Raw genomic sequence first — 27,497 nt, forward strand, 5'->3', positions numbered from 1 at the left:
TTGAGCACCGAGCCTCTCCAACCTTACCAGGTTGAATGGTCCCCGTAGCCCTGCCAGTGCGGCGAGGTGGAATAGCCCGCACTGGGCTATGCAGGCGAACCGGGGACACCACCTGTAAGGCTGGTGCCATGTACGCCGGCCCGAGGAGACGTACTGGAGGCCAGATATGTTGGGCCGGCTTCATGGCACCCGGCTCGATGCCCAACCTAGCCCTACCAGTGCGGCAAGGTGGAATAGCCCGCACTGGGCTAAGCACGCGTACTGGGGACACCGTGCGCTTTACCGCATAACACGGTGTCTGACCAGTACGACGCCCTCTCACTCCACGGATACCTGAGTTGGCTCAGGTATCCAACCCGGCTTCGCCACACTCCCCTTTAGCCCCCCCCCCCCCCAAGAAATTTTTGGGTGAGCCTCTCGGGCTTCCAGCCTCTCTTACGTGCTGCCTCTTCAATCCACCGCTCCTGGGCTGTGGCTGCCTCCTTCTCCTCCCGAGAGCGCCGATTCTCTCCAACCTTTGCCCAGGGTCCTTTTCCGTTCATGATTTCCTCCCATGACCATTCCTCCTGGTACCGCTGCTGCTGTTGCTGCTGCCCGTTGCCACGCTGCTTGGTCCGGGTTTGGTGGGTGTTTCTGTAACGGCTTTCTTCCATAGGTGAAGGAGAGGACCAAAGTGCAGCGCGGCTAGTGTTCAACATGTTTAATAAAAGAACAAGTGAAACACTACAAACAACATACAAAATAACAAAATGTGCAAAAACCGAGACAGACCTATCTGGTGCAGACAACCACAGAGACAGGAAACAAACACCCACAAAATCCCAACACAAAACAAGCCTCCTATATATGATTCTCAATCAGGGACAACGATTACCATCTGCCTCTGATTGAGAACCATATTAGGCTGGACATAGAAACAGACAAACTAGACACACAACATAGAATTCCCACCCAGCTCACGTCCTGACCAACACTAAACAAGCAAAACACATAATAACTCTGGTCAGGACGTTACAAATACCGAGCCCACAATAACGGACCGAACTTATATAAAACAATCACGCACAAAAAACCATGAGGAAAACAGAGGGTTAAACAATGAATATGTAATTGGGGAATTGAAACAAGATGTGTAAAACAAAGACAAAATAAATGGAAAATTAAAAGTGGATCGGCGATGGCTAGGTGACGGTGATGGTGACATCGACCGCTGAACGCCGCCCGAACAAGGAGAGGGACCGACTTCGGCGGAAGTCGTGTCAGTACCCCCCCTTGACACGCGGCTCCAGCCACGCATCGACACCGACCTCGGGGACGACACTGAGGACGAGGCACAGGGCGATCCAGATGGAGACGGTGGAACTCCTGCAGCAACGAAGGGTTCAAAACCTCCTCCACCAGCATCTCTCCTCCGGACCGTACCCCTCGCTGTCCAGAGGGGGCGGAGGAACCTCCTGCACCTCAGACTCCTAGAGTGGACCAGCCACCACCGGCCTGAGGAGAGACACATGGAACGAGAGGTTAATACGGTAAATCGGGGGGAAGCTGTAACCTGTAGCAAACCTCGTTCAGTCTCCTCAGGACTTCCGGCAGAGCAGGCGGAGGGGTAGGTTTCGGGTCGAGAGCCAGACCCGGTCCTCACTGCGCCTTCTGACGCCTCACGGCCCATTGCAGGTGCACATGAGCGGCGTCCCAGCTCTCCTCCAAGAGCTTAAACCATTCGTCCACCGCAGGAGCCTCGATCTGGCTCTGATGCCAAGGTGCCAGAACCGGCTGATACCCCAGTACGCACTGGAAGGGGGAGAGGTTAGTGGAGGAGTGGCGGAGCGAGTTTTGGGCCATCTCTGCCCAGGGGATGAACGCCACCCACTCTCCCGGACGGTCCTGGCAATAAGACCGCAGAAACCTACCCACATCCTGGTTTACTCTCTCCACCTGCCCGTTACTCTCGGGGAGGAAAACCAGAGGTAAGGCTGACCGAGACCCCCAGACGTTCCATGAACGCCCTCCAGACCCTTGACGTGAACTGGGGACCTCGATCAGACACCCCGTAGTGCCGGAAGACGTGTGTAAACAGAGCCTCCGCAGTCTGTAGGGCCGTAGGGAGACCGGGCAAAGGAAAGAGACGGCAGGACTTAGAGAACCGATCCACAACGACCAGGATCGCGGTGTTACCCTGTGAGGGAGGAAGATCCGTGAGGAAGTCCACCGATAGTTGCGACCACGGCCGTTGTGGAATGGATAAGGGCTGTAACTTCCCTCTGGGCAGGTGCCTAGGGGCCTTGCACTGGGCGCACACCGAGCAGGAGGAAACATAAACCCTCACGTCCTTGGCCAAGGTGGACCACCAGTACTTCCCACTAAAACAGCGCACTGTCCGACCGATGCCAAGATGACCAGAGGAGGGTGACGTGTGGGCCCAATAGATCAAACGGTCGTGGACAGCAGACGGAACGTACAGACGCCCAGCTAGACACTGGAGGGGGTGGGCTCTGTATGTAATGCCCGCTCGATGTCCGCGTCCAGCTCCCACACCAACGGTGCCACCAGGCAAGATGCCGGAAGTATGGGAGTGTGATCTATGGACTGCTCCTCTGTGTCATACATCCGGGACAGTGCGTCTGCCTTAGCGTTCTGGGAACCTGGTCTGTAGGACAGGGTGAAAACAAAACGGGTTAAGAACATGGCCCACCTTGCCTGGCGAGGATTCAGTCTCCTCGCCGCCCGGATGTACTCCAGATTGTGGTGGTCAGTCCAGATGAGAAAAGGGTGTTTAGCCCCTTCAAGCCAATGTCTCCACGTCTTCAGAGCCTTGACAACAGCCAACAGCTCCCGGTCCCCCACATCATAGTATCGCTCCGCTGGGCTGAGCGTCTTTGAAAAGAAAGCACAGGGGCGGAGCTTTGGTGCCGTGCCCGAGCGCTGAGAGAAAACGGCTCCTATCCCAGCCTCGGACGCGTCCACCACTATGAACGCCAAAGAGGGATCCGGATGAGCCAGCACGGGAGCTGAGGTAAACAGAGCCCTCAGGTGACCAAAAGCCCTGTCTGCCTCAGCCGACCACTGCAGTCGCACCGGTCCCCCTTTCAGCAAGGAGGTAATGGGAGCCGCTACCTGACCAAAGCCCCGGATAAACCTCCGGTAGTAGTTGGCAAACCGCTGCACTTCCTTTACCGGGGTGGGAGTGGACCAATTACGCACGGCTGAAATGCGGTCACTCTCCATATCCACCCCTGAAGTGGAAATACGGTACCCTAGGAAGGAGACGGACTGTTGGAAGAACAGACATTTCTCACCCTTGACCTACAGGTCATGCTCCAACAGTCGACCAAGCACCCTGCGCACCAGGGACACATGCTCGGCGCGTGCAGCGGAGTATATAAGAATGTCGTCGATATACACCACTACACCCTGCCCGTGCAGGTCCCGGAAAATCTTGTCTACAAAGGCCTGGAAGACTGATGGAGCATTCATCAACCCGTACGGCATGACAAGGTACTCATAGTGCCCTGAGGTGGTACTAAATGTCGTCTTCCACTCGTCCCCCTCCCGGATACGCACCAGGTTGTAAGCGCTCCTGAGATCCAATTTTGTGAAGAAGCGCACCCCGTGCATTGACTCTATCGCACTGGCTATGAGAGGCAGCGGGTAGCTGTACCTCACAGTAATTTGGTTGATACCTCGATAGTCAATGCACGGGCGCAGACCTCCATCCTTCTTCTTCACAAAAAGGAAACTCGAGGAGGCAGGTGAAGTGGAGGGCCGAATGTACCCCTGCCCCAGGTATTCGGAGACATATGTTTCCATAGCCGCCGTCTCCTCCTGTGACAGGGGATACTCGTGACTCCTGGGAAGTGCTGCGTCTACCAGGAGATTTATCGCACAATCCCCCGTCGATGGGGTGGTAATTGAGTCGCACTCTTCTTACAGAAGGCGAGAGCCAAATCGGCATATTCAGAGGGGATGCGCACGGGGGAGACCTGGTCTGGACTTTCCACCGTAGTAGCACCGACGGAAACCCCTAAACAACTCCCCGAGCACTTTCGTGACCACCCCTTGAGAGCCCTCTGTTGCCACGAAATAGTGGGGTCATGACAGGCCAACCAGAGTAGGCCCAGCACCACAGGAAACGCAGGAGAATCAATAAGGAAAAGACTAATGCTCTCCTTGTGACCCTCCTGCGTAACCATGCCCAGTGGAGCGGTGGCCTCCCTAATTAGCCCTGACCCTAATGGTCGACTATCTAGGGCGTGCACAGGGAAAGGCATATCCACAGGAACAATGGGGATCCCTAAACTATGGGAAAATGTCCTGTCAATAAAATTCTACGAGCGCCTTATGCTTGGAATGCAGGGAAAACTCAGGAAAATGTATAAACAAAAACATGTGAGCAACAGGGGGCTCTGAGTGAGCCTGGTGCCGACTCACCTGGGATGACACGAGAGTGCCCTGCCTGCTACCTCGACTCCCAGAGGAACCTCCCCAGCACCGACCAGCAGTGTGCCCTCTGCAGCTACAAATGGTACAGGGAAAGGCCCCTCCTCCGGTCAACCTAAGCGCAGCACCTCCCAGCTCCATGGGCGTCGGAGCGGTGGTGCTGGGGGATGGAACTGACAGGCCCCGATCCGGACGTCCGCGGGTAGCCAGCAGCTTATCCAGCCGGATGGACAGGTCCACCAGCTGGTCAAAAGTGAGAGTGGTGTCCCTGCAGGCCAACTCCCGACGGACATCCTCGCGCAGACTGTACCGGTAGTGATCGATCAGGGCCCTGTCGTTCCATCCCGTGCTGGTGGACAGGGTCCGGAAGTCCAAGGCGAACTCCTGTGCGCTCCTCGTCCCCTGCCTCAGGTGGAACAGACGTTCACCCACCGCTACCCTCAGGCGGGTGGTCAAAAACTGCCCGAAAGCGGCGGGTGAACTCTGCGTAATGGTCCTTCCCCCCATACGGCGTTGGCCCACTCCAGGGCTTTGCCTGAGAGACACATTCCGAAGGAGCCGGGTGGATGGTCGCCAGGTAGAGTTCCAGCTGGAGTAGAAACTCCTGGCATCCGGCAGCCGTCCCATCATACTCCCTCGGGAGCGCGAGCCGACGCCACTGGGACCGGGTGAAGGAGGGGTGGACAGTGGTGCCTGTTGTAGTGGTACTGGTGGAGGCGCTGGAAGAACTCCTCCTGTCTCCCATTGGTCCATCGTCTGCAGCACGCGATCCATGGCGGTGCCGAGACGTTGCAACATGGTCGCATGCTGCTGGACGCGCTCCTCGACCGCCAAAGGGGGTTTGTCTGCTCCTGCTGACTCCATTTTTGGGTGCGTGATTCTGTGATGGTCTGGGTGTAGCTGGTGCAGAGGAGTCAGGTGCAGGACAGCAGAGATGAGTAACACAAGTAACTTTACTCAAATATTCCAATAACATGTCGTAATACCAAGCCCACAATAACGTACCGAACATACATAAAACAATCACGCACAAAAACCATGGGGAAAACAGAGGGTTAAATAATGAACATGTAATTGGGAAATTGAAACCAGGTGTGTAAAACAAAGACAAAACAAATGGAAAATGAAAATTGGATCGGCGATGGCTAGAAGGCCGGTGACGTCGAACGCCGCACGAACAAGGAGATGGACCGACTTCGGCGGAAGTCGTAACAGTGTAATTAATAACTTCACCATGCTCAAAGGGATATTCAATGTTTTTGTTTTTTTACCCATCTACCAATAGGTGCCCTTCCTGAAGCATTGGAAAACCTTCACTGTCTTTTGTGATTTAATCTGTGCTTGAAATTCACTGCTCGACTGAGGGGCCTTACAGATAATTGTATGTTTGGGGTACAGAGATGAGGTAGTCATTCAAAAATCATGTTAGACACTATTATTGCACACTGAGTGAGTCCATGCAACTTATTGTGACTTGTTAAGCATATTTTTACGCCTGAATTTATTTAGGCTTGCAATAACAAAAGGGTTGAATACTTATTGACTCAGCACTCTGTTGCATGTCAGCACTCTGTTATTATAGCGTCACGTTCATTTGTTGTTTTGTTAGTTTGTTTAAGTGTTCTACGTTTTATTAAAGAAGAATGTATTCACATCACGCTGCGCCTTGGTCTCCTCACTACGACGAACGTGACAAAGTCAAGAGGTGTGACTACTTTATGAAGCACTGTAACTAATCCCACTCTGTGTTAACGTATATACTGTACATACATCAGACTACTTGGGCTCCACCTAAACTCTGGACACCAGATATAACATGTGTCCCAAAAGCCACCCTATTCACACTACTTTTGACCTATGGTATCGGCATTAAATAGGAAATAGGGTGTCATTTAGAAAGTGGTGGACCATGGTATGTGTCATTATGCAGGGAAGAGAGAGCCATTAGCACACACAGATCTGGGGCATGGCGTGTGGCTAGATAGGCAGGCACGTGTGGACCACCTGGTCTGTAGTCTATGGATACACATTGATCATTTAGGTTACAAAGGTTGCATTGTTCTGCTTGGTTGTATCAGTCCAATTTCTTCTAACCATCAGAGAGCTAAATGGATGATAAAAAAATCAGAGGTACCATTCAATTAAACTGTTATATCTATGAAGCAGTTTGTTATTTTTGCCAAGAAGGAAAAGACAGCATAAATAAATAGGCAGCTTATGTCAAAAGTATGAATTCTGCCAAACCGCTTAAAGATTTACACAGAAACAATATTTATAGATTGTAACACAAAGGTTTTGTGTGTGTGTGTGTGTGTGTGTGTGTGTGTGTTACACCCACACAGTTTGGCACAGGATCTGAGGAGTGTGTGTCCCATATAGAGCCTATTGCTGTGTCACTAAGCCTTTCTGGCCTTACTCAACATTCTATTCTATTCCTTCGCAAGATTCCATTCTATTTCCTCTATTTCTAATGCATCTTTACAGACAGTTACTGGCAGCTATGAATATACACTGAGTATACAAAACATTAAGAACACCTGCTCTTTCCATTGCGTAGACTGACCAAGTGAATCCAGGTGAAAGCTATGATCCCTTATTGATGTCACTTGTTAAATCCACGTCAATCAGAGTAGATGAAGGGGAGGAGACAGGTTAAAGAAGGATTTTTAAAGCCTTGAGACAATTGAGACATGGATTGTGTATGTGTGCCATTCAGTGGGTGAATGGGCAAGTCAAAATATTTAAGTGCCTTTGAACGGGGTTTGGTAGTTGGTGCCAAGTGCACCGGTTTGTGTCAAGAACTGCAATGCTGCTGTGTTTCTCACGTTTAACAGTTTGCCGTGTGTATCAAGAATGGTCCACCACCTAAAGGACATCCATCCAACTTAACACAACTGTGGGAAGCATTGGAGTCAACATGAGCCATAGAATCCCTGTGGAATTCTTTCGACACCTTGTAGAGTCCATGCCCCAATGAACTGACGCTGTTCTGAGGGGACTTAATATTAGGAAGGTGTTCCTAGTGTTTGGTATAGTCAGTGCATTATAACACAGAAAAAAATAGGCTGTTTTATTAATAGGCTGTTTCGTTATTTATACATGATGCAAGCATTGATATATTTGTGTGTTAGAATTAATGATTGCCTGTGTGTTTTACCACTGTGTGTGACTGTTTGTTCTTCAGAGTGTGTATGCTATGCAAATAGGCATATAGAAACGAGCTGTGTGTGTCTATCTAATGATCGCTCTAGTGTGTGTGGTTAATGACATGGACTAGGATTGCCTCCAGTCCTGGGGGAGAATCCCTCCTCCAACAACACACACACACACACACACACACACACACACACACACACACACACACACACACACACACACACACACACACACACACACACACACACACACACACACACACACACACACACACACACACACACACACACACACACACACACACAGCCACACAGCAGCTGGTGCATCTCACACTCACCTAATCCCTACCCTCACCCCTCCAAATCGCATTCAGCTGACTTCCTATCCATTGTGTGTGGTGGGCTATTCGTTCAACTCTCCTCTCTCCCACTACTCTCAGTTCATTGCTTCTTTGCTGTGGAACCTTCGTGTAAAACCCAAATGGCACCCTATTCCCTATATAGTGCACTACATAGGGCTTTGGTCAAAAGTAATGCACTATAAATGGAATATGGCACCATTTGGGACACAATCTTTGACTCCGCAGGCTACCTGACATGCAAATTGGACTGATTCAGTTCGCTGGCAAACTGTGATCATGCTGATGTCCCGAGTGGCGCAGCAGTCTAAGGCGCAGCGGTCTAATGCACTGCATCTCAGTGCTTGAGGCGTCACTACAGACATCCTGGTTCAATTCCAGGCTGTATCACAACTGGTCGTGATTGGGAGTCCCATAGGGCGGCACACAATTGGCCCAGCGTTGTCCGGTGTAGGCCGTCATTCTAAATAAGAATTAGTTCTTAACTGACTTGCCTAGTTAAATAAAGGTTACATTTAAAATTGTAAAATGTACAGTTCATGACCAAAAGTACACTATATAAAAAATTATGTGGACACCCCTTATAATTTGTGGATTTGGCTATGTTAGAAGAATGGAGGCTGTTATAGCAACAAAGGGGGGACCAACTCCATATTAATGCCCGTAATTTTGGAATGAGATGGTCGACGAGCAGGTGTCCATACACTGTTGGTCATGTAGTGTATGTGGACACCTGCTTGTCGAATATCTCATTCCAAAATCATGGGCATTACTATGGAGTTGGTCCCCCCTTTGCTGCTATAACAGCCGCCACACTTCTGGGAAGTCTTTCCACTAGATGTTGGAACATTGCTGCAGGGATTTGCTTCCATTCATCCATTCAGCCACAAGAGGTCAGGCACTGATGTTGGGCGATTAGGCCTGGCTCGCAATTGGCTTTACAATTCATCCCAAAGGTGTTCGGTGGGGTTGAGGTCATGGCTCTGTGCAGGCCAGTCAAGTTCTTCCACATCGATCTCGATAAACCATTTCTGTATGGACCTGGCATTGAGCATGGGGCATTGTCATGCTGAAACGCAAAAGGGCCTTCCCCAAGCTGTTGCCACAAAGTTGGAAGCACAGAATCGTCTAGAATGTCATTGTATGCTGTAGCGGTAAGATTTCCCTTCACTGGAACTATGGGGCCTAGCCCGAACCATGAAAAACAGCTTCAGACAAGTATTCCTCCTCCACCAAATCTTAGGCTTGTGTGCTGCTGCTCAGCCATGGAAATCCATTTCATGAAGCTCCCGACAAACAGTTATTGTGCTGACGCAGTTTGGAACTCGATAGTGAGTATTGCAACTGAGGACAGATTATTTTTCTGCGCTACGCACTTCAGCACGCAGTGGTCCTGTTCTGTGAGCTTGTGTGACCTACCATGTTGTTTCTCCAAGACATTTCCACTTCACGATAACAGCACTTACAGTTGACCGGGGCAGGTCTAGCAGGGCAGAAATTTTACGAATTGACTTGTTGGAAAGGTGGCATCCAATGACGGTGCCACGTTGAAAGTCACTGAGCTCTTCAGTAAGGCCATTCTACTGCCAATGTTTGTCTGTGGAGATTGCATGGCGGTGTGCTCGATTTTATACACCTGTCAGCAACGTGTGTGGCTGAAATGCCTGAATCCACTAATTTGAAGGGGTGTCCACATACTTTTGTATATATAATGTATGTTTAACCAACCCCTTATCCCTTAGGAGGAAGACTCTATGATTGAGTCTCCAACAGTAGAGCAGTATAGATAATAAGCTATTGTCACACTTTATTTGGATAGTCTGGATTTTCCATCTGTAGATCTAGATGCAACTGCTTGCTATGGTTACGGTTAGGTTAAGGGTTAAGTTTAGGGTTTGGATAACGGTTAAGGTTAGAGCTAAGGTTAGTAGATAGTTGAAATGTTACTGATAGTCTGTGGAGCATCTAAAGATGGACTATTCAAATAAAGTGTTACCTAAACTGCCATTTTGGACATATCCCATCTGAAATGTATTCATGAGCAGGTATCACAGTCCCTAATCGCCCCTTGCTTTGGTTTGGGTGTTTGGCGTCCCCTAGGATGAATTAACACTCGCGACATGAGAAGAGTGAGAGGACTGAATGAAAAGTATCACAATAAATCATGTCTGATATTTAACCAAGTTATCGGTGAAGCTATCAGAAGCCTTTTCTATTAATAACAATGGTTATTTTTGTCTATTCAGTTCTAGCATTCGTGGAAAACAACAATCTCCTCTGCCTGCACAGTGCTTGTTGTATTGTCCAGGTTTAACCTCTGAGTAAGTAACATTTTAATCCGTTGAATAATGTTTTAACAAACAATTTAGCCCTAATCTGAAGATATCTTATGCTAACCGCACTAAACTAGACTAGGGGACTAGCACTAATCAGGCCCTGACCAACACTCTAGTTTCCAACGACCAGACCTGCACAGAGATTAGGGGGGAACTCTATCAACCTTTTACCAGATTACCCCTGGTTATCCCATTCGGAACAGAAGATAGACAAATGATCAATCTGGTTCCCTAGTCACACCCTAACGACATAACCTCATGGCAATAAGTAACTGGGCAAGTTAGTGTGGATCCCCAATCCTTGTTTTGATTTTAGGTTGCTTATTGATCCATCCTGAGATTGAGTGTTTATCTGAAATTAAATGAACTATTCACTTCACTGGTTACATCTCGTATTTCTCAATGGAGGAAATGGAAAAACGATAAACCAATCCAAAAGCTTCTTGTCCAGAATATGTAGATTGCTTGGTTCGTGAGTCTGGAGTCGTGTGTCCCGTATTGCAGTGGTGCTGTTATCATAATCTTCACATCAAAGCTTGTTTAGAAACAAGGGTAGTTATATTTAATCAGTCTTCTGGATCAAAGTGGTTTAGTCCTTTTGTGTGCCGGAGCTTTTTTGTTGTTGCCAGCCTTTGGGATTATATGTGAACTAATAACGAGGAAAACTGAAATGGAGAATAACATCCTCTTCCTCCCCCGTAGTGTAATGTGTTCTGGCTTTAAAAAAAATAAGGATCTGTATCGTATAATAGCAGAGGAACATTTAAACTGATATCATGTTCTTGCATTAAAACAATGTCTTTGATAAAATAAAACAAAAGATGTCATTTGGAGTGAATGTTTCTTTTTCACTGTGAAAAAAAGAGTGAAAGAGTGAAATGTGAGAATGAGTTTCACTGTAAAAAAACAACAACAAAAATGGTACTTTCTTACAAGCTACTGTATTGCTTTAAGGGAATTTAATGAGGAGCATGTCGAAGGAAGCAGAGATGAAATGGGCATCGTGAACAAATGGCAGAAACACAGGGAAACAAACATTACATTTATTTCAGACTCAGATGTTTTTCCTCGCTACAGTGTATTCCTTCCTTTCTGGTTGCCTCGGAACAAATTGTTACAACCTTCAAATTGCATCTTCAATCAATGTGATTGAATGTAGTATTAACACTGGAGTGTGGCCCAGGATAATCCTGAATTGGCCCTCATCTTTTTGTATCCTATATCCATTCTTGAGAGTGAATGTGTGTGTGATGTCCAGCCCCATGTCCATGTATAATCAAGGAAAGGAGACAGTGTAACGCACGCACACACAGAAAATTCCTGTTATCTCCATCAACCGCACACCCGGGGACCCGCTTTTGTCACTGCATTGCTTTTTCACCACTCCCTTAGCTCAGAAATGATTAGTGTGACAGTGTGGCATAAACATCTCTCAATAAATGGGCTGGTAATTACTGTGAACCCAGGCAGAGACGGTGGGTTATAGAGGAAATTGTATGACCCCAGTCAAAGAAGTTAAAGCACTGATTGATTTTAACCAAACAGAGTTTGGTGGTGTGTGTTTAAAAGGGTTGTCCGAATAAGAAGGTTTGCCTCTCGTCGACAAAATAATCCAACAGAAGACATTTTCTCACAACCTGATTTCAAAGTATGAGAATATTGAGCCATAAATTCCAATGGTTCCATTGATAATATTGATTAGTCCAGTGTGTCAATAGAAAGAGTTTGCTTGTTCACAGTAACACAAAACCAACACACTGTGTGTGTGGCTGTGGCTGTGGGGGTTTGAGTGAGAAAGACACAGAGGAGAACCAACCAGTAAAGTACAGCCCTCATTTATTATCAACGCTGTGCCGACAACATCAAAACAGCTTTTCCAGATTATGAAGTCAGCAGCACTTTGAGTTCGGTATCAACCAGACTATCTAAACCTACCCGTTGTCAGACTAGAGCTCCATCTGCCATCTAGTGGTCCCCCAAAAAATTGATGACTTTTCTGACACAAAATGTAGGCCTATGCTTAATACTCTGAGTCTCTTTTTTCAGACTTCTTCAATCAACATATTATTACTTCACAAAATAATTGATGTCAAATGTTTTTTATTTGAGTTAAATTACATTGATCGATTTCAATTATTTGAGAGGTGAGAAGATTTCAATTTGTTCTTCGTGATTCCAATAGACATCAGTCCCAGACAGACACGTTGCGGTTGCGTCGTGGCTGCGTCAGTCATGCTGCTGTCTGTCTAACTGTCTGATGATGCCCATTAGGTCAAATAATTAACCTACCTACAACATATTAGAAGCAACAGGAGCATTTCAATAACAACACATGTTAACATTTGGTTGGCTCACTGAATCAGGGTAAAAAAGAATAGCACATTATATAATAGACCCTCTTCTTGTTTAAAGTTAGCTGGAGGCTGATAGTAGAAAGTGAAGGGCAGGAGAGTGGTGGGGATGGATACTTTAAAATACGGTAAACTGTCATGTACAGTATGTTCTCTGCACCTGTAAAACCAGAATGACTCCTTACTCACACAGCTACTTATCTAAGTACTCCAGACCTTAATGAAAAACCTCTTTAGATTAATGTCTAGAACATCTCAATACCATCTTTTATTTTATGAATAGCTCATATGAATAGCAAGGTGACTGTCTACCATACCTATATAAATAATCATTTTTAATCTTCAGAACATATTGTGAATTCAATACTAAGAATCTGCTCTATTTTCCAGCAATTGTGTATAACATCATGTTGTTTTGAATTACATGCACAGAGTGACTGTATGAATTAAAATGGAGTGTTTGTGTGCAGCCAGTCTAATGACAGCGTGTGTTTGCGTTGTAGTCATTATCAGTGTAGTTTGTATAATTAAGACCAGTGGGACTGCTACACTAATTGGCAGCAGCAGAGACCTCCATAATTAAGAGGCTGTTCTGTTGGGAGATGGACAGGACGGCATTCTCACACACACACACACACACACACACACACACACACACACACACACACACACACACACACACACACACACACACACACACACACACACACACACACACACACACACACACACACACACACACACACACACACACACACACACACACACACACACACACACACACACACAGAGAGAGAGAGAGAGACAGAGAGAGTGTGTGTGTGTGTTTTGGTACAAGCTGGGCTGAACCGTGATTGAGTACGCTTTCATTCTGGAGCGTGTGTATGTTTGCATGTGCCTGCGTATGGGCGTGCGTGTAAGTTAAAAATCTACATAAGACTGTCATCATTTCATAGCAGGTGATAGCCGTGGCCCTCAATCTCAATACCATTCCTCATTGAAGGACTGATCCTAACCACCACTTGGCAGTGTTTGATAAATCGATGAGGAAAGAATGAACATGGATGAAGACTTTACAGAAAGGGTAAACTCACCCCATCCACCAACAGTGGAGAACTATAGCATCCACCATGTACTGGTTCTGGTTTATGTGTTGGAAATATTATTGCCATGGTTTAACTGGATTTTATATAATTCTATCACAAAGCAGAGAACAGACAAAAAACATCCCCAAAGTGAAATCTCCTGATCTCATACACCCCTGAACCGCCTCTGTTGCAGCAGGCAGCAGCTTTCTCCAAGAAATATGGTATACATCCCAAATGGCACCATATTCCCTATGTAGTGCACTACTTTTGCCCAGATCTATATAGGGAATATGGTGCCATTTGGGATGCACTGTCTATCTGGGGACCACTTGTTCAGTTTATTTATTTCCCATAATCAGTTCTGATTATGTTCAGGATGTGTCGCCAATGGTACCTTATTCCCTATATAGTGAGTGCGCTACTTTTGACCATGGGCCCTGGTCAAAAGTAGTGCACTGTATAGGGAAGAAGGTGCCATTTGAGACAGTCTCAGTCCTGGGAATGGTCTGATGCCGTGCATGCTTCCTGTTCCCTGTTGTGATTTCCTGTTGGTTGCCATCGGCTATAGCAGGCATGACAGGGGCACACTATGTGCCCTGAGATAAGCCTGCTGTGCCTCACTCACACCCTGCAGCTCTGTAATGACAGGCACACAAGCATTTACACACACACACACACACACACACACACACACACACACAACGTGCAAACATACAGGCGCTCATGCCTGCCACACACACACACACACACACACACACACACACACAACGTGCAAACATACAGGCGCTCATGCCTGCCACACACACACACACACACACACACACACACACACACACACACACACACACACACACACACACACACACACACACACACACACACACACACACACACACACACACACACACACACACACACACACACACACACACACACACACACACACACACAAAGTAAAACAGTTTTTTTTTGTATCATCAGTCCTAGAGATGTTTGCTCTTCTTTCTGCTTTGTTAAGGGTCACACTGATAAGTGGTGTTGGAGGGCTAGTAGGGGGCAAGAGTGGAACAAAAAAATACCATGATTTTCACAAAATGTAATCCATAGAATGGTCCTTTGGAGGAAGGATTGTGAACATCTTAAAGCATAATTGAGAAACAATTAATTTTGGCCTACTTTAATGTTACGTTCGCATAGAGATAGATAGAGGATTCATCTTCATATCTGTGCCACTATAAGATCTGTGACAGTATGGGCAATGCTGTAGAGGCTACAACCCATAGGAATCCCCACCCAGTTAACTACATTTACTAGTTTCAAATGGCAGAAGCATGGTGGAAGCCCTCAATGGTGCTGGCTGCCCATGTTAAAACAGCCTTTTGGCCACAAGAGGCCTCTATCATTTTCTATGTGTGTTCGTAACCAAGTGGGAAGTGGGAATTTACAATCAGAGTTAGATAGAGGACTCTAGAGTCTAGATGGATATAACCCGTTTTGGCATGGACATTGCCATTGAGGGCTTCCAAAATCTTAAAATAGTCAACTGGGTGGGCCTTCCTATGGGTGAAGGAAGGATCACATGATTCCATCCGGGTCATCAGGAGGGATCAGCCAATGAATTATATCGTGAGCAAACATTCCATAACTGTAAGTGGCAGTAGATCGCCAACCTTAGCTTCATACCTTTCAAAGCAGCACACAGTATGCACCCTTTCAGTTTGTTTGCCAACTCATAGAAGTAGCATAAAAATAAAAGTTACTTTGATATGCGTGTGATTGCGTGTGGATAACAGGCACAACTCTGATATAAAATCAGTTTTCTTAAAGTTGCCGGAATGTCACGTGCATTACACGTACACGGAGTATCAAAAAAATTAAGAACACCTTCTCTTTCCATGACATAGACTGACCAAGTGAATCCAGCTGAAAGCTATGATCCCTTATTGATGTCACTTGTTAAATCCACTTCAATCAGTGTAGATGAAGGGGAGGAGACCGGTTATAGAAGGATTTATAAGCCTTGAGACATTGATTGTGTATGTGTGCCATTCAGAGGGTGAATGGACGATACAAAAGATTTGTGCCTTTGAACGGGGTATTTGTGTCAAGAACTGCTTGTCACCCTCAACAGTTTCCTGTATGTATTAAGATGGTGTCACGTTCGTCGTATACATAATGAGCGGACCAAGGCGCAGCGTGAGTAGAGTTCCACATATTTATTAAAGTGAACCTTAAAATAAAATAAAAAAGAATAAACGAACGTGCAGTTCGTAGCGCATATAGCACTAAACCAAAACAAACAATATCCCACAAACGCAGGTGGGAAAAGGACCACACTAAGTATGATCCCCAATTTCTTGGCAACGATCATCAGCTGCCTCCAATTGGGAACCATACTCACACCAACATAGAAATTCAAGACTAGAACACCCCCTAGTCACGCTCTGACCTATTGCACCACAGAGAACCCCGAGGGCTCTCTATGGTCAGGGTGTGACAGATGGTCCACCACTCAAAGGACATCCAGACAAATTGACACAATTGTGGAAAGCATTGGAGTCAACATGGACCAGCATTCCTGTGGAACTCTTGACACCTTGAGTCCATGTCCCAACGAATTGAGGCTGTTCTGAGGGCAAAAGGGGGGTTGCAACTCAATATTAGGAAGGTGTTCTTAATGTTTGCTCTACTCAGTAAATATCAGTACACTTGTAACCACGTAAGCATTATGAAACTTCTATTCGATCAAATAAGCCTCACCTATCAAAATAGCAAAAAATTGTGGATTCCTGCTTTCTGGCTGACCCTGTCACGGCCGATGCTGGAAGAAGACCAAAGCGCAACGTGGTGAGCGTACATTTTCTTTTTTTTTAGAATGTCGCCAACAAAACAACAAAACGGAAAACAACCGTGAAGCTTAAGGGCAATAGTGCCACAAACAAAGACAACCACCCACACTGAAAGGAGGGAAAAAGGGCTACCTAAGTATGGTTCCCAATCAGAGACAACGATAGACAGCTGTCCCTGATTGAGAACCATACCCGGCCAAAACATAGAAATAAAGAAACATAGAAAACAAAACATAGAATGCCCACCCCAAATCACACCCTGACCAAACCAAATAGAGACATAAAAAGGCTCTCTAAGGTCAGGGCGTGACAGACCCATACATTGTTTCAAGCTGGGTAAAGTACAAACTGGGAATGGTTACATCTATGACAGTTTAGAGAAGTGGAATTGTTTAGATTTTTTGTGCTTCCTCCAGCCAGTGGGCAGTGTCGGGGCTCAACCTTTGTCATGCTTTGCTCTCCGGAGCAGGGCGCAACTCAAATGAGTGATCAGTGGGGTAGCGTTGAGTGTAGAGGTGGATCAAATTAAAAATACTTTTTCTGGTGTGAGATGTAGACAGGGTGGCAATGGCGAGACATAGTATTCTCTGTCTGTCTTGTTGAGCTTTGAGTTTCTACCTGATAATGTCATGTTAGGTTATATTTGCTATTCTTTGAGAGCCTATATGTTCGAATCCGCTATAGTGCTTTAAGTGCCAATGACTCGGACATGTTGCAGCAGTGTGTAGAAGGGAGATCCTACAATGTGAGAAATGTGCAGCAGGAGGGTATAGTCAGAGGTAGCCAAATACCTCAACTCCCCAGAGATGAGCACACGACTAGTTTTTTTAATTAACCTGCTTTGAGTCGCTATGCAACTTCGATTTTTTTAATTTTTAAACCCTTACCGTGTACCTACGTTTGTCCTCTGTTGTTGCACGCCTTTCTTTGAAATCTATACTTTTTTGATTCAATTTGAATCAAATACAATTACCAACTGATTCCTTGTTGAGATTCAATTGGCACAATTGAGTTGCCATCTTAGAGCAATAACAATGAGGAAACTGTCAGTGGTTGTATTTGGCACATAGCCTCGTTAGCTACTAACTACCTAACCTTTAGTTATGCTTGAAGCAACTTTGGAACCAATTATCCACAGTTGCTAAAGGTTACCGGTAGCTAGCTATCTTTAATGGTCCAAGGAGTTCGGTTATCTAGCCTTTAATACTCCAGCATTACCATTAAACTCTGTTTTCGTCTTTGATCATTCAATTCCGTTGCAGAAGGAGAGGGGATGCAGGGATGACATTTTGTCATTAGTAGACACTCTTATCCAGAGTGCAAACATTTATCCTTTTTTCCCCCAAAAAAGTGATAACGACCAAACTGGAAAGAATTCCAGTAGCCTAAAGCTGACCTTTCTCGTTCCTCCTGATTTTTATGCGAAAGTCAGAACATTTATGGCATTTATTGCAGTCGGGCAAGTTGATAAGAATGCTGTTCATCGACTACAGCTCAGCATTTAACACCATAGTGCCCTCCAAATTCGTCATTAAGCTTGAGACCCTGGGTCTCGACTCCGCCCTGTGCAACTGGGTCCTGGACTTTCTGACGGGCCGCCCCCAGGTGGTGAGGGTAGGAAACAACATCTCCACCCCGCTGATCCTCAACACTGGGGCCCCACAAGGGTGCGTTCTCAGCCCTCTCCTGTACTCCATGTTCACCCATGACTGCGTGGCCATGCACTCCTCCAACTCAATCATCAAGTTGGCAGACGACACTACAGTGTCAGGCTAGATTACCAACATCGACGAGACGGCCTACAGGGAGGAGGTGAGGGCCCTCGGAGTGTGGTGTCAGGAAAACAACCTCACACTCAATGTCAACAAAACAAAGGAGATGATCATGGACGTCAGGAAACAGCAGAGGGAGCACCTCCCTATCCACATCTACGAGACAGTAGTGGAGAAGGTGGAAAGTTTTAAGTTCCTCAGCGTACACATTACGGACAAACTGAAATGGTCCACCCACACAGACCCAAGGGCACAAGGGCAGATTTTTCACTTTATCGGCATGGTATTGGACACAGAGATCTTTCGGTTACTGGCCCAACGCTCTAACCGCTAGGCTACCTGCCACCTACCTTCTGCTGACTTGCCCAACAGCATCTGCCTTTTCAATCCCTGTGGATGGTCCTCCGCCTTGTCATAGCTAGCTGTGCTGTACTTCATAGTGCAGCGGTTCCCAAACTAGGGATCGCGACCCCCTGTGTGGTCGTTTGATGTGAAAATGAGGTCACAAAAGAATTTCCAAAATCCTGGTAAAAAAAGATATACTGTGTTTATATATACACATTATAATATCATCTTTGTCTCTCAAAATCATTGTAATGTGGTTAACCTTAACAATCTAAATGAAAATTATTCAAATCTAAAAGTAAAAACTCAACCAGAGAGTGTCGTTAGATCTTGAGGAAAAGGCTGCACTTGACCATTGCACTTGAATCATTCCCATGGTGAATGGCTAAGCCCCATACGCTATGAAATCACACACTATTGCAGAAACTTTGATATTACCGAACACAATTGATATGGTGAAAATAATGTGTGGGGAGGCAGAGGCACAGAAACTCACATCAATACCTTTGTCAGATTAAACTGTGAAACTAAGAATAGATGCTATAGCAATCAAGAAGCAACTTACTGGACAACTCAAACTCCCCACCTTATGCTCTCCAAATGGACGTTAGCTGTGAGGGCCGAGATGCCAATGCAATGACTTTCGTTTGCTACATGTCGGGGGATGCTATTCACAAGGACATATTGTTGTCTCACGATACCCAAGCATGAAACGGCACAGGGGATGTTCAGTGTGCTGTGTGGCTATATTGACAAAAAACTGATTCCTTGGGATCAAATGGTGGGCTTTTGCACAGATGGGGCTCCATCTATCATGGGACTGTGGGCAGGCCTCTTCACTCTAGTTATGAATGTGTCTCCCTCCCTCTGCCATATGGGCACATTCTATGATACACCCACTGAGCTATAATGGGTACACTGAGAGCAACTGGTGGCAAAAGAGCTTAGCGCAGAACTCTGAGAAATGCAAAACTAATTTGCAATTGACTGTCATAGCCCCACATTAAAAGTATATGATGACATCACACCCTGATCGGTTTCACCTGTCTTTGTGCTTGTCGCCTATCTTCCCCATTATCCCTTGTGTATTTATACCTGTGTTCTCTGTTGCCAGTTCGTCTTGTCAGGCCTTACCAGCGTGCTTTCCCGTCTTCCTGCTTTCTCAAGTTTCTGTTTCCCTGTTCTGACCATTCTACCTGCCTGCTGTTCTGTACCTGCCTGACTGACCCAATTACGAACCTCTGCCTGCCCTGACCCCGAGCCTGCCTGCCCTGACCCCGAGCCTGCCTGCTGTACCTTAATATTTTAAAACTTTATTTAACTAGGCAAGTCAGTTAAGAACAAATTCTTATTTTCAATGACAGCCCAGGAACAGTGGGTTAACTGCCTTGTTCAGGGACAGATTTGTACCTTGTCAGCTCAGGGATTCGAACTTGCAACCTTGCGGTTACTAGTCCAACGTTTTAACCACTAGGCTACGCTGCCACCCCAGCGTGCTTGAATGTGTTATTGACTGGATTACGGACCCCTGTTTGGGTCAATAATCATCTGTGATTCTAGCTGTCTGCATTCGGGTCTTATCCTGAGTTCTGATAGATGGTGAGTTGAGAATACAGTCAGAAATACAGTTAAAATGTTTTGCAATTGACTGCCATAGCCCCAATTAAAAAAGTAAACATTGGCTGAATTTTCAGATATCAAAATGAAGTCGTGGGCCAAAAAGGTTTGGGAACCCCTGCCGTAGCGATTAGCGAAGCTAACCAAAACTGCCTTTTTTGATTTGTTTACAACCAGAGGGGAGAAGGGAGTCATGGCAGTGGCATGTAAATCTTGGTGGGGCAAACGCAAAAACGTTTTTTTTATGCATTCCAGAAAAGCCACTACACAGCGCAACACTAAACAATACATTAATGGTACTAATGGTGACAAACAGTGCCCACAAACTGTTAGGGCCTACATACAGCTGTGCCAACAGCAGAGCTTTCTTTTCAGCACCATGGAGTGACTCCTTACCACCGCTACACCTGGTTATCAGCGGAGCCATGTCTGGCCATGTCTGGCATCGAAACAGTTAATTCAGCCTCATTTACTGCATTTTTAAAAAACATAGCTGATATGGCTGACTTGCTTAAACAAATGTGGTTTCTACTGACAATTGAGATGTACAAACTGTGGCATAAGGGATGAACAGATAAAATGTTCGTCCTGTTGGTGGCGGTAATACACATTTTTGGGTTGTAGTCTGCCATAAAACCCACAGAAACATCCCGAGGGGTTCGTGCTGATTGTACGGAGATTGTGACAGCCGGTTAAATGGCGTCCCTTGACAAGGTAAGAACAAGATGTATGTCAGGAGAAGTGCAGTTTTAACTCAAGGAGACTTATACTTGGAATACGGAGGAGGAATGGAGGGAAAAGGAGAGGCAGAGGAGGCCAAAGAAAGAGAGAGAAGGGGAGGAAGAGCGTGAGCTTGAGTCTGTGAAATCTTTTGTAAAAAAGGGAAATGTTTTGTTAATGAAGAATGATGGCAGAGTGAGTTGAAGACAGGAAGAGAAATGGAAGCGAATGAGGGCGAAGTATCGGAGGTGGTAGGTGTGGTGCAAGGCTTGCACTGAGGGTCAGGATAAAGATGAGTCTGACAGTAGGGGTGAAGTTTTTGGAAAAAGTTGACGCTTGCCTTTTGGCTGATCCATTTGTGGTTTCAGGGTGGGTTAAAACAGAGTTGGGTACTGTGGAATCGGTGAGGGTAACCAGAAGTGGTCTTGTGATAATTGTTTGTGTTTCTGCTGGTCAGAGGAAGCAGGCGCTGTATGTTAAATAAATGGGGGCAAGAGATGTGAAACAGAAGTCGTTGTCTGTTCTTTTGAGTTTTGATGTTGAGTCTTTGCACGACAAAGTGATATAGAAGTTATCCTATACAACTTTTTGTGCAGAATACATTACACTCATGGGCATGTGGCAGTATTGTGTAGGATCGAGGTTCCTAAGTGTGCAGAAGGGCACGAGAAGAGCACGAGACAAAGGAATATGTAGAATTGTAGAAAGTAGTGTTAATTGTAGGGGTGCCGATGGGGCTGGGGATCAGAAATGTCCCATGCGAGAGAGGCAGGTTGACGTTTCCAGGGTTAGAGTAGTGCATAAGTGGTAATATGCTGAGGCAGTGAAGAAAGTAGAGGAATATGAGGCAAGGGTGAGGGATCCTGAGAGGAGTGGCGTGAGTAGTAGATCTGTACCAGTACAGTTGTCACGACTTCGGCCGAAGTTGGTCCCTCTCCTTGTTCGGGCGGCGTTCGGCGGTCGACGTCACCGGCTTTCTAGTCACCACCGATCCATGTTTCATTTTCGTTTTGTTTTGTCTTGATCATACACACCTGGTTTCCATTCCATTAATTATGTTCCTTATTTAACCCTCTGACTTCCCTCTCTGTTTTGTGCGTTATTGTTTGTCATGTGGGTTCGTGTTTATAGTGCTCTGGATTATTGTGTTTGTTCCTTGTTTGGAACTTTACTTATATTTTTGAGTAAATTTGGACTATTACTCATATCTGTGTCCTGCGCCTGACTCGGCATTTTTCCATTCACCAACACCCTCACAACAGTAGGATAAGCCAACAAGTGATACAGTTGAAGTCGGAAGTTTACATACACCTTAGCCAAATACATTTAACCTCAGTGTATAACAATTCCTGACATTTAATCCTAGTAAAAATTCCCTGTCTTAGGTCAGTTAGGATCCCCACTTTATTTTAAGAATGTGAAATGTCAGAATAATAGTAGAGAATGATTTATTTCAGCTTTTATTTCTTTCATCACATTCCCAGTGGGTCAGAAGTTTACATACACTCAATTATGTAAAGTATTTGGTGGCATTGCCTTTAAATTGTTTAACTTGGGTCAAACGGTCCAGGTAGCCTTCCACAGGCTTCCCACAATAAGTTGGGTGAATTTTGGCCCATTCCTCCTGACAGAGCTGGCTTTTTCAGTTCTGCCCACACATTTTCTATAGGATTGAGGTCAGGGCTTTGTAATGGCCACTCCAATACCTTGACTTTGTTGTCCTTAAGCCATGTTGCCACAACTTCGGAAGTATGCTTGGGGTCATTGTCCATTTGGAAGACCCATTTGCGACCAAGCTTTAACTTCCAGACTGATGTCTTGAGATGTTGCTTCAATATATCCACATACTTTTCCTGCCTCATGATGTCATCTATTTTGTGAAGTGCACCAGTCCCTCCTGCAGCAAAGCACCCCCACAACATGATGCTGCCACCCCTGTGCTTCACAGTTGGGATGATGTTTTTCGGCTTGCAAGCCTCCCCCTTTTTCCTCCAAACATAACGATAGTCATTATGGCCAAACAGTAAAATTTTTGTTTCATCAGACCAGAGGACATTTTTCCAAAAAGTACGATCTTTGTCCCAATGTGCAGTTGCAAACTGTAGTCAGGCTTTTTTATGGCTGTTTTGGAGCAGTGGCTTCTTCCTTGCTGAGCGGCCTTTCAGGATATGTCGATATCGGACTCGTTTTACTGTGGATATAGATACTTTTGTACCTGTTTCCTCCAGCATCTTCACAAGATCCTTTGCTGTTGTTCTGGGATTTATTTGCACTTTTCGCACCAAAGTACGTTCACCTCTAGGAGACAGAACGCGTCTCCTTCCTGAGCGGTATGACGGCTGCGTGGTCCCATGGTGTTTATACTTGCGTACTATTGTTTGTACAGATGAACGTGGTACCTTCAGGCGTTTAGAAATTGCTCCCAAGGATGAACCAGACTTGTGGAGGTCTCCAATATTTTTTCTTAGGTCTTGACTGATTTCTTTTAATTTTCCCATGATGTCAAGCAAAGAGGCACTGAGTTTGAAGGTAGGCCTTGAAATACATCCACAGGTACACCTCCAATTGACTCGAATGATGTCAATTAGCCTATCAGAATCTTCTAAAGCCATGACATCATTTTCTGGAATTTTCCAAGCTGTTTAAAGGCACAGTCAACTTATTGTATGTAAACTTCTGACCCACTGGAATTGTGATACAATGAATTATAAGTGATATAATCTGTCTGTAAACAATTGTTGGAATAATGTCTACTTTGTGTGTCTTGCACAAAGTAGATGTCCTAACCGCCAAAACTATAGTTTGTTAACAAGAAATGTGTGGAGTGGTTGAAAAAACTAGTTTAATTAATGACTCCAATCTAAGTGTATGTAAACTTTCAACTTCAACTGTATATGTTTCAGTGAGATTGGATTTTTGGTATTTATAGAAATGGTTATCAACTGTACTGCAGGACTAGAACGTAAATTGCAGAAAATTGAGGTTATGGTGGCAGCTGCAGAGGTTTTTGGGTGTGCGAGATTTGACATCAGAAGAGTTACAGGGTGTGATAAGTGGTGGTGTCCCATCCTTTCAGGTTGTTGGCCTGAGGTAGGATTAAATAGATTTAAATAGTGGTGTAGGGAGGTGTTCTTTTTAAAATAATTGTATGTTTTATTTATTTTGTGAGTGTAGTGTTAGATGGTAGGGTATTTGTTTATTTATTTTTTCAAGCAAAGTATAAGGGAGTTGTACTCCAGTCTAGTAGCTGGCGGTAATGCGACATTTATTGGATGCCATCCGCCTCATCGAAGAAGAAGAAGTCGCCTACAGAGGTGACGTCAGTGGGTTATTCACAGCCGCATACAAACGGCGTTCCATAGCATAGCAGACATAGGGGTCCCTCCCTACTCCAAGTCCAGTACAGCTGGTGCGTCAACATGACTTCCACCTTTTGAATGGATGTCCTTTTAAATGTATATTTCTGCTGAGTAGTCGACTTGCTGCGTTTTCCGAGGAGGGAAGTGATTGACCTAACTCAACCAGCATTCACGGGTGCGGCATCTGTTTGCCTCCGACAGGCACAGAGCGACCCGGCGCTTCTCCTGTTGTAGCACAGCTAGCTAGCAGGATCTTGTCAGTTGTGACTCCATCAGCGGCGAAGATGGCGGACCCGGCCGAGTGCACCATCAAAGTGATGTGCCGTTTTAGACCATTGAACAGTTCAGAGGTGGCAAGAGGGGATAAATACATACCAAAGTTTACAGGGGAGGATCAAGTGTCTATCTCGGTAAGTTGACATTCAAACACGGAAAACATTGGTCTATGAAAACAGCCCACCTTTGTAATGCTAGCTAGGCTAACTAAACTAAGCATAGCACATGATGCTTGGGCCAGTTAGCTAGCTAAAAGCCACACCAGCCAAGGACAAGGGCACTTTCTGGTTCACTCCTTCGTTCTCATAATAACTAGTCAGACATTGATTCATATCTCACATTCAAATGCCATCTAATGAGTAACTACACATTTGACGGCAGCAACACCATTGTGTCTCAGCTAGCCAGCTAAATGAACGTTAACCAGGCTAGGTAACGTTAGTTAATTTTTGTCTTGTTGGCTAATTAGCTAGAGCTAGTTAACCTAACGCTAGCAAAGTCCACGGCCTACTTTATTCATTGACATGGACACAAAGAAGTATAGCTGGGTAGATAACGTTAGCTAGCTTGGTAGGGGATGGCGAAGATGTCTACTGTAGCTAGTTAGTTACAACCACACCTTTGGCTAACTAGTTAAGTTAATGTTAGTTACCAGTCCTAAAGAGAGGTATTGAAATACTAGATACTTACTAGCTAGGTAAGGATAACCACCTCGCATATGCCATTGCCTCATTGACAGCTGTCACTTGTTGGGCGTATTGAATGGGGAATGTTTTAGCTAGGCCCAATTCCTTGGTGCAAATTATTCTTCTAACGGCCTATTGGGATAAGGGGGATTTATAGATTTGTAACAATTTGGGGTGCGGTACAATGATAGAGGACTCGCAGTCAGGTGAACACATCTGCTCACTACACTACCTCGCCCCTTGGCCTTGTCAAAGGTAAATGACAGCAACCATTACAGTTGGGACACACTTTATGGACTTCCAAACACTTCCCTCATTGCTGTAGCCTAATTGTGTTCCTTTCGTGAATGATACACAGTATATCAACAAGTCAAGTTGTATTTGTCACGTGCATAGTGAAATTCCTTTTTTTTTATTCCCAAAGAGATGTAAATTGTGGATGGATGGCGGTTGAAACTGGAGGAAGAAGTCCTTGCACCGTAGCAACAGTCGTGTCAAATGTAGAAGCCAAGGGTGTGGCATCTGGTCATGATTACTGGATAGTTAATGGAGGATTACTCATAAATGAGCATGTTTGTTATGTCATGATGTAGTTTGGAGGAAAACGTTTGGCCCCAAGTATAACATATTGTAATGACCTAGATCATAATTGAAAGAATGTCCACAACAGTTCTCAAATTGACAATTTATTGACTCCAAACTCTGGCTGTAGTCTATGCCAAATAAATCCGATAAAACAATCACAGCTACTCAACTCACTGTCGGGACATGAAAAAGGGAGAGAACAATGCTAGCATGGTTATATAACATATGTCAAAAGTAGTTCACTGTATAAGAAACAGGGTGCCGGACACAACCCATGTGTCCCACCACATTCATACCTATGAGAGGGACACATTCTCTTTTAAAGTATTACTGGGAACAGTTGGATGGATTAGGGGTGTGGTGTTTTTATGGGGGAGGGATATCATGTCATTTCAGTAGGCAGTGAGGACTGTGAACATTTTTGTCTAGATTTATTTTAATAGAAGCTCACCACGCTTAGAGTGCATGCATTCGAAAAGTATTCAGACCCCTTGACTTTTTCCACATTTTGTTACGTTACAGCCATATTCTAAAATGGATTAAATCATTCCCCCCCTCATCAATATACACACATTACCCCATAATAACAAAGTAAAAACAGGTTTTTAGAAATGTTTTCAAATGTATAAAAAACCAAAAACATACATTTTACCTATGACACTCAATTGAGCTCCCCGGTGCACCCTGTTTCCATTGATCATTCTTGAGATGTTTCTACAATGTGATTGGAGTCCACCGGTGGTAAATTCAATTGATTGGACGTGATTTGGAAAGGCACACACCTATATAAGGTCCCACAGTCCCATATCGGAGCAAAGTGGAGTTCCGAGACAGGATTGTTTCGAGGCACAGATCTGGGGAAGGGTACCAAAACATTTCTGCAGCATTGATTGTCCCCAAGAACAGTGGCCTCCATAATTCTTCAATGAAATAAGTTTGGAACCACCAAGACTCCTACTAGAGCTGGCTGCCTGGCCAAACTGAGCAATCGGGGGAAGAAAGGCCTTGGTCAGGGAGGTGGATGGGATGGGCATCTTTCATAAGGACAACGATCTCTGCAGCACTCCACCAATCATGCCTTTATGGTAGAGTGACCAGACGGAAGCCACTCAGTAAAAGGCACATGACAGCCCGCTTGTGACAGTTTGCCAAAAGGTACCTTAAGGACTCAGACCATGAAAAACAAGATTCTCTGGTCTGATGAAACCAAGATTGAACTCTGGCCTGAATACCAAGCGTCACATCTGGAGGAAACCTAGCACCATCCCTACGGTGAAGCGGGGTGGCAGCGTCATGCTGTGGTGATGTTTTTCAGCGGCAGAGACTGGGATACTAGTCAGGATCGTGGAGAAAGATGAACAGAGCAAAGTACAGAGATCGCTCAGGGCCTGACTGGGGCAATGGTTCACCTTCCAACAGGACAGCGACCCTAAACACACAGCCAAGACAATGCAGGAGTAGCTTCGGGACATGTCTCTGAATGTCCTTGAGTGGCTCAGCCAGAGCCCGGACTTGAACCCGATCAAACATCTCTGGAGAGAACTGAAAATAGCTGTGCATTG

General features: G+C 45.5%; 1 protein-coding gene across 1 annotated transcript in view; it reads left to right on the top strand.

Annotated features, from left to right (window-relative positions):
* The first annotated feature begins 24,342 nt into the window (after positions 1 to 24,342).
* Positions 24,343 to 27,497, top strand: part of LOC139532057 (kinesin-1 heavy chain) — a 40,072-nt gene continuing 36,917 nt past the window's right edge. Inside the window, exon 1 of the mRNA XM_071329170.1 lies at positions 24,343 to 24,798. Within this exon, the coding sequence (XP_071185271.1) occupies positions 24,673 to 24,798 (126 nt within the window). The 5' untranslated portion in view covers positions 24,343 to 24,672. The remainder of the gene's footprint in view (positions 24,799 to 27,497) is intronic.

Source organism: Salvelinus alpinus, chromosome 10, assembly GCF_045679555.1.
Source record: "Salvelinus alpinus chromosome 10, SLU_Salpinus.1, whole genome shotgun sequence".
Taxonomy (NCBI): Eukaryota; Metazoa; Chordata; class Actinopteri; order Salmoniformes; family Salmonidae; genus Salvelinus; species Salvelinus alpinus.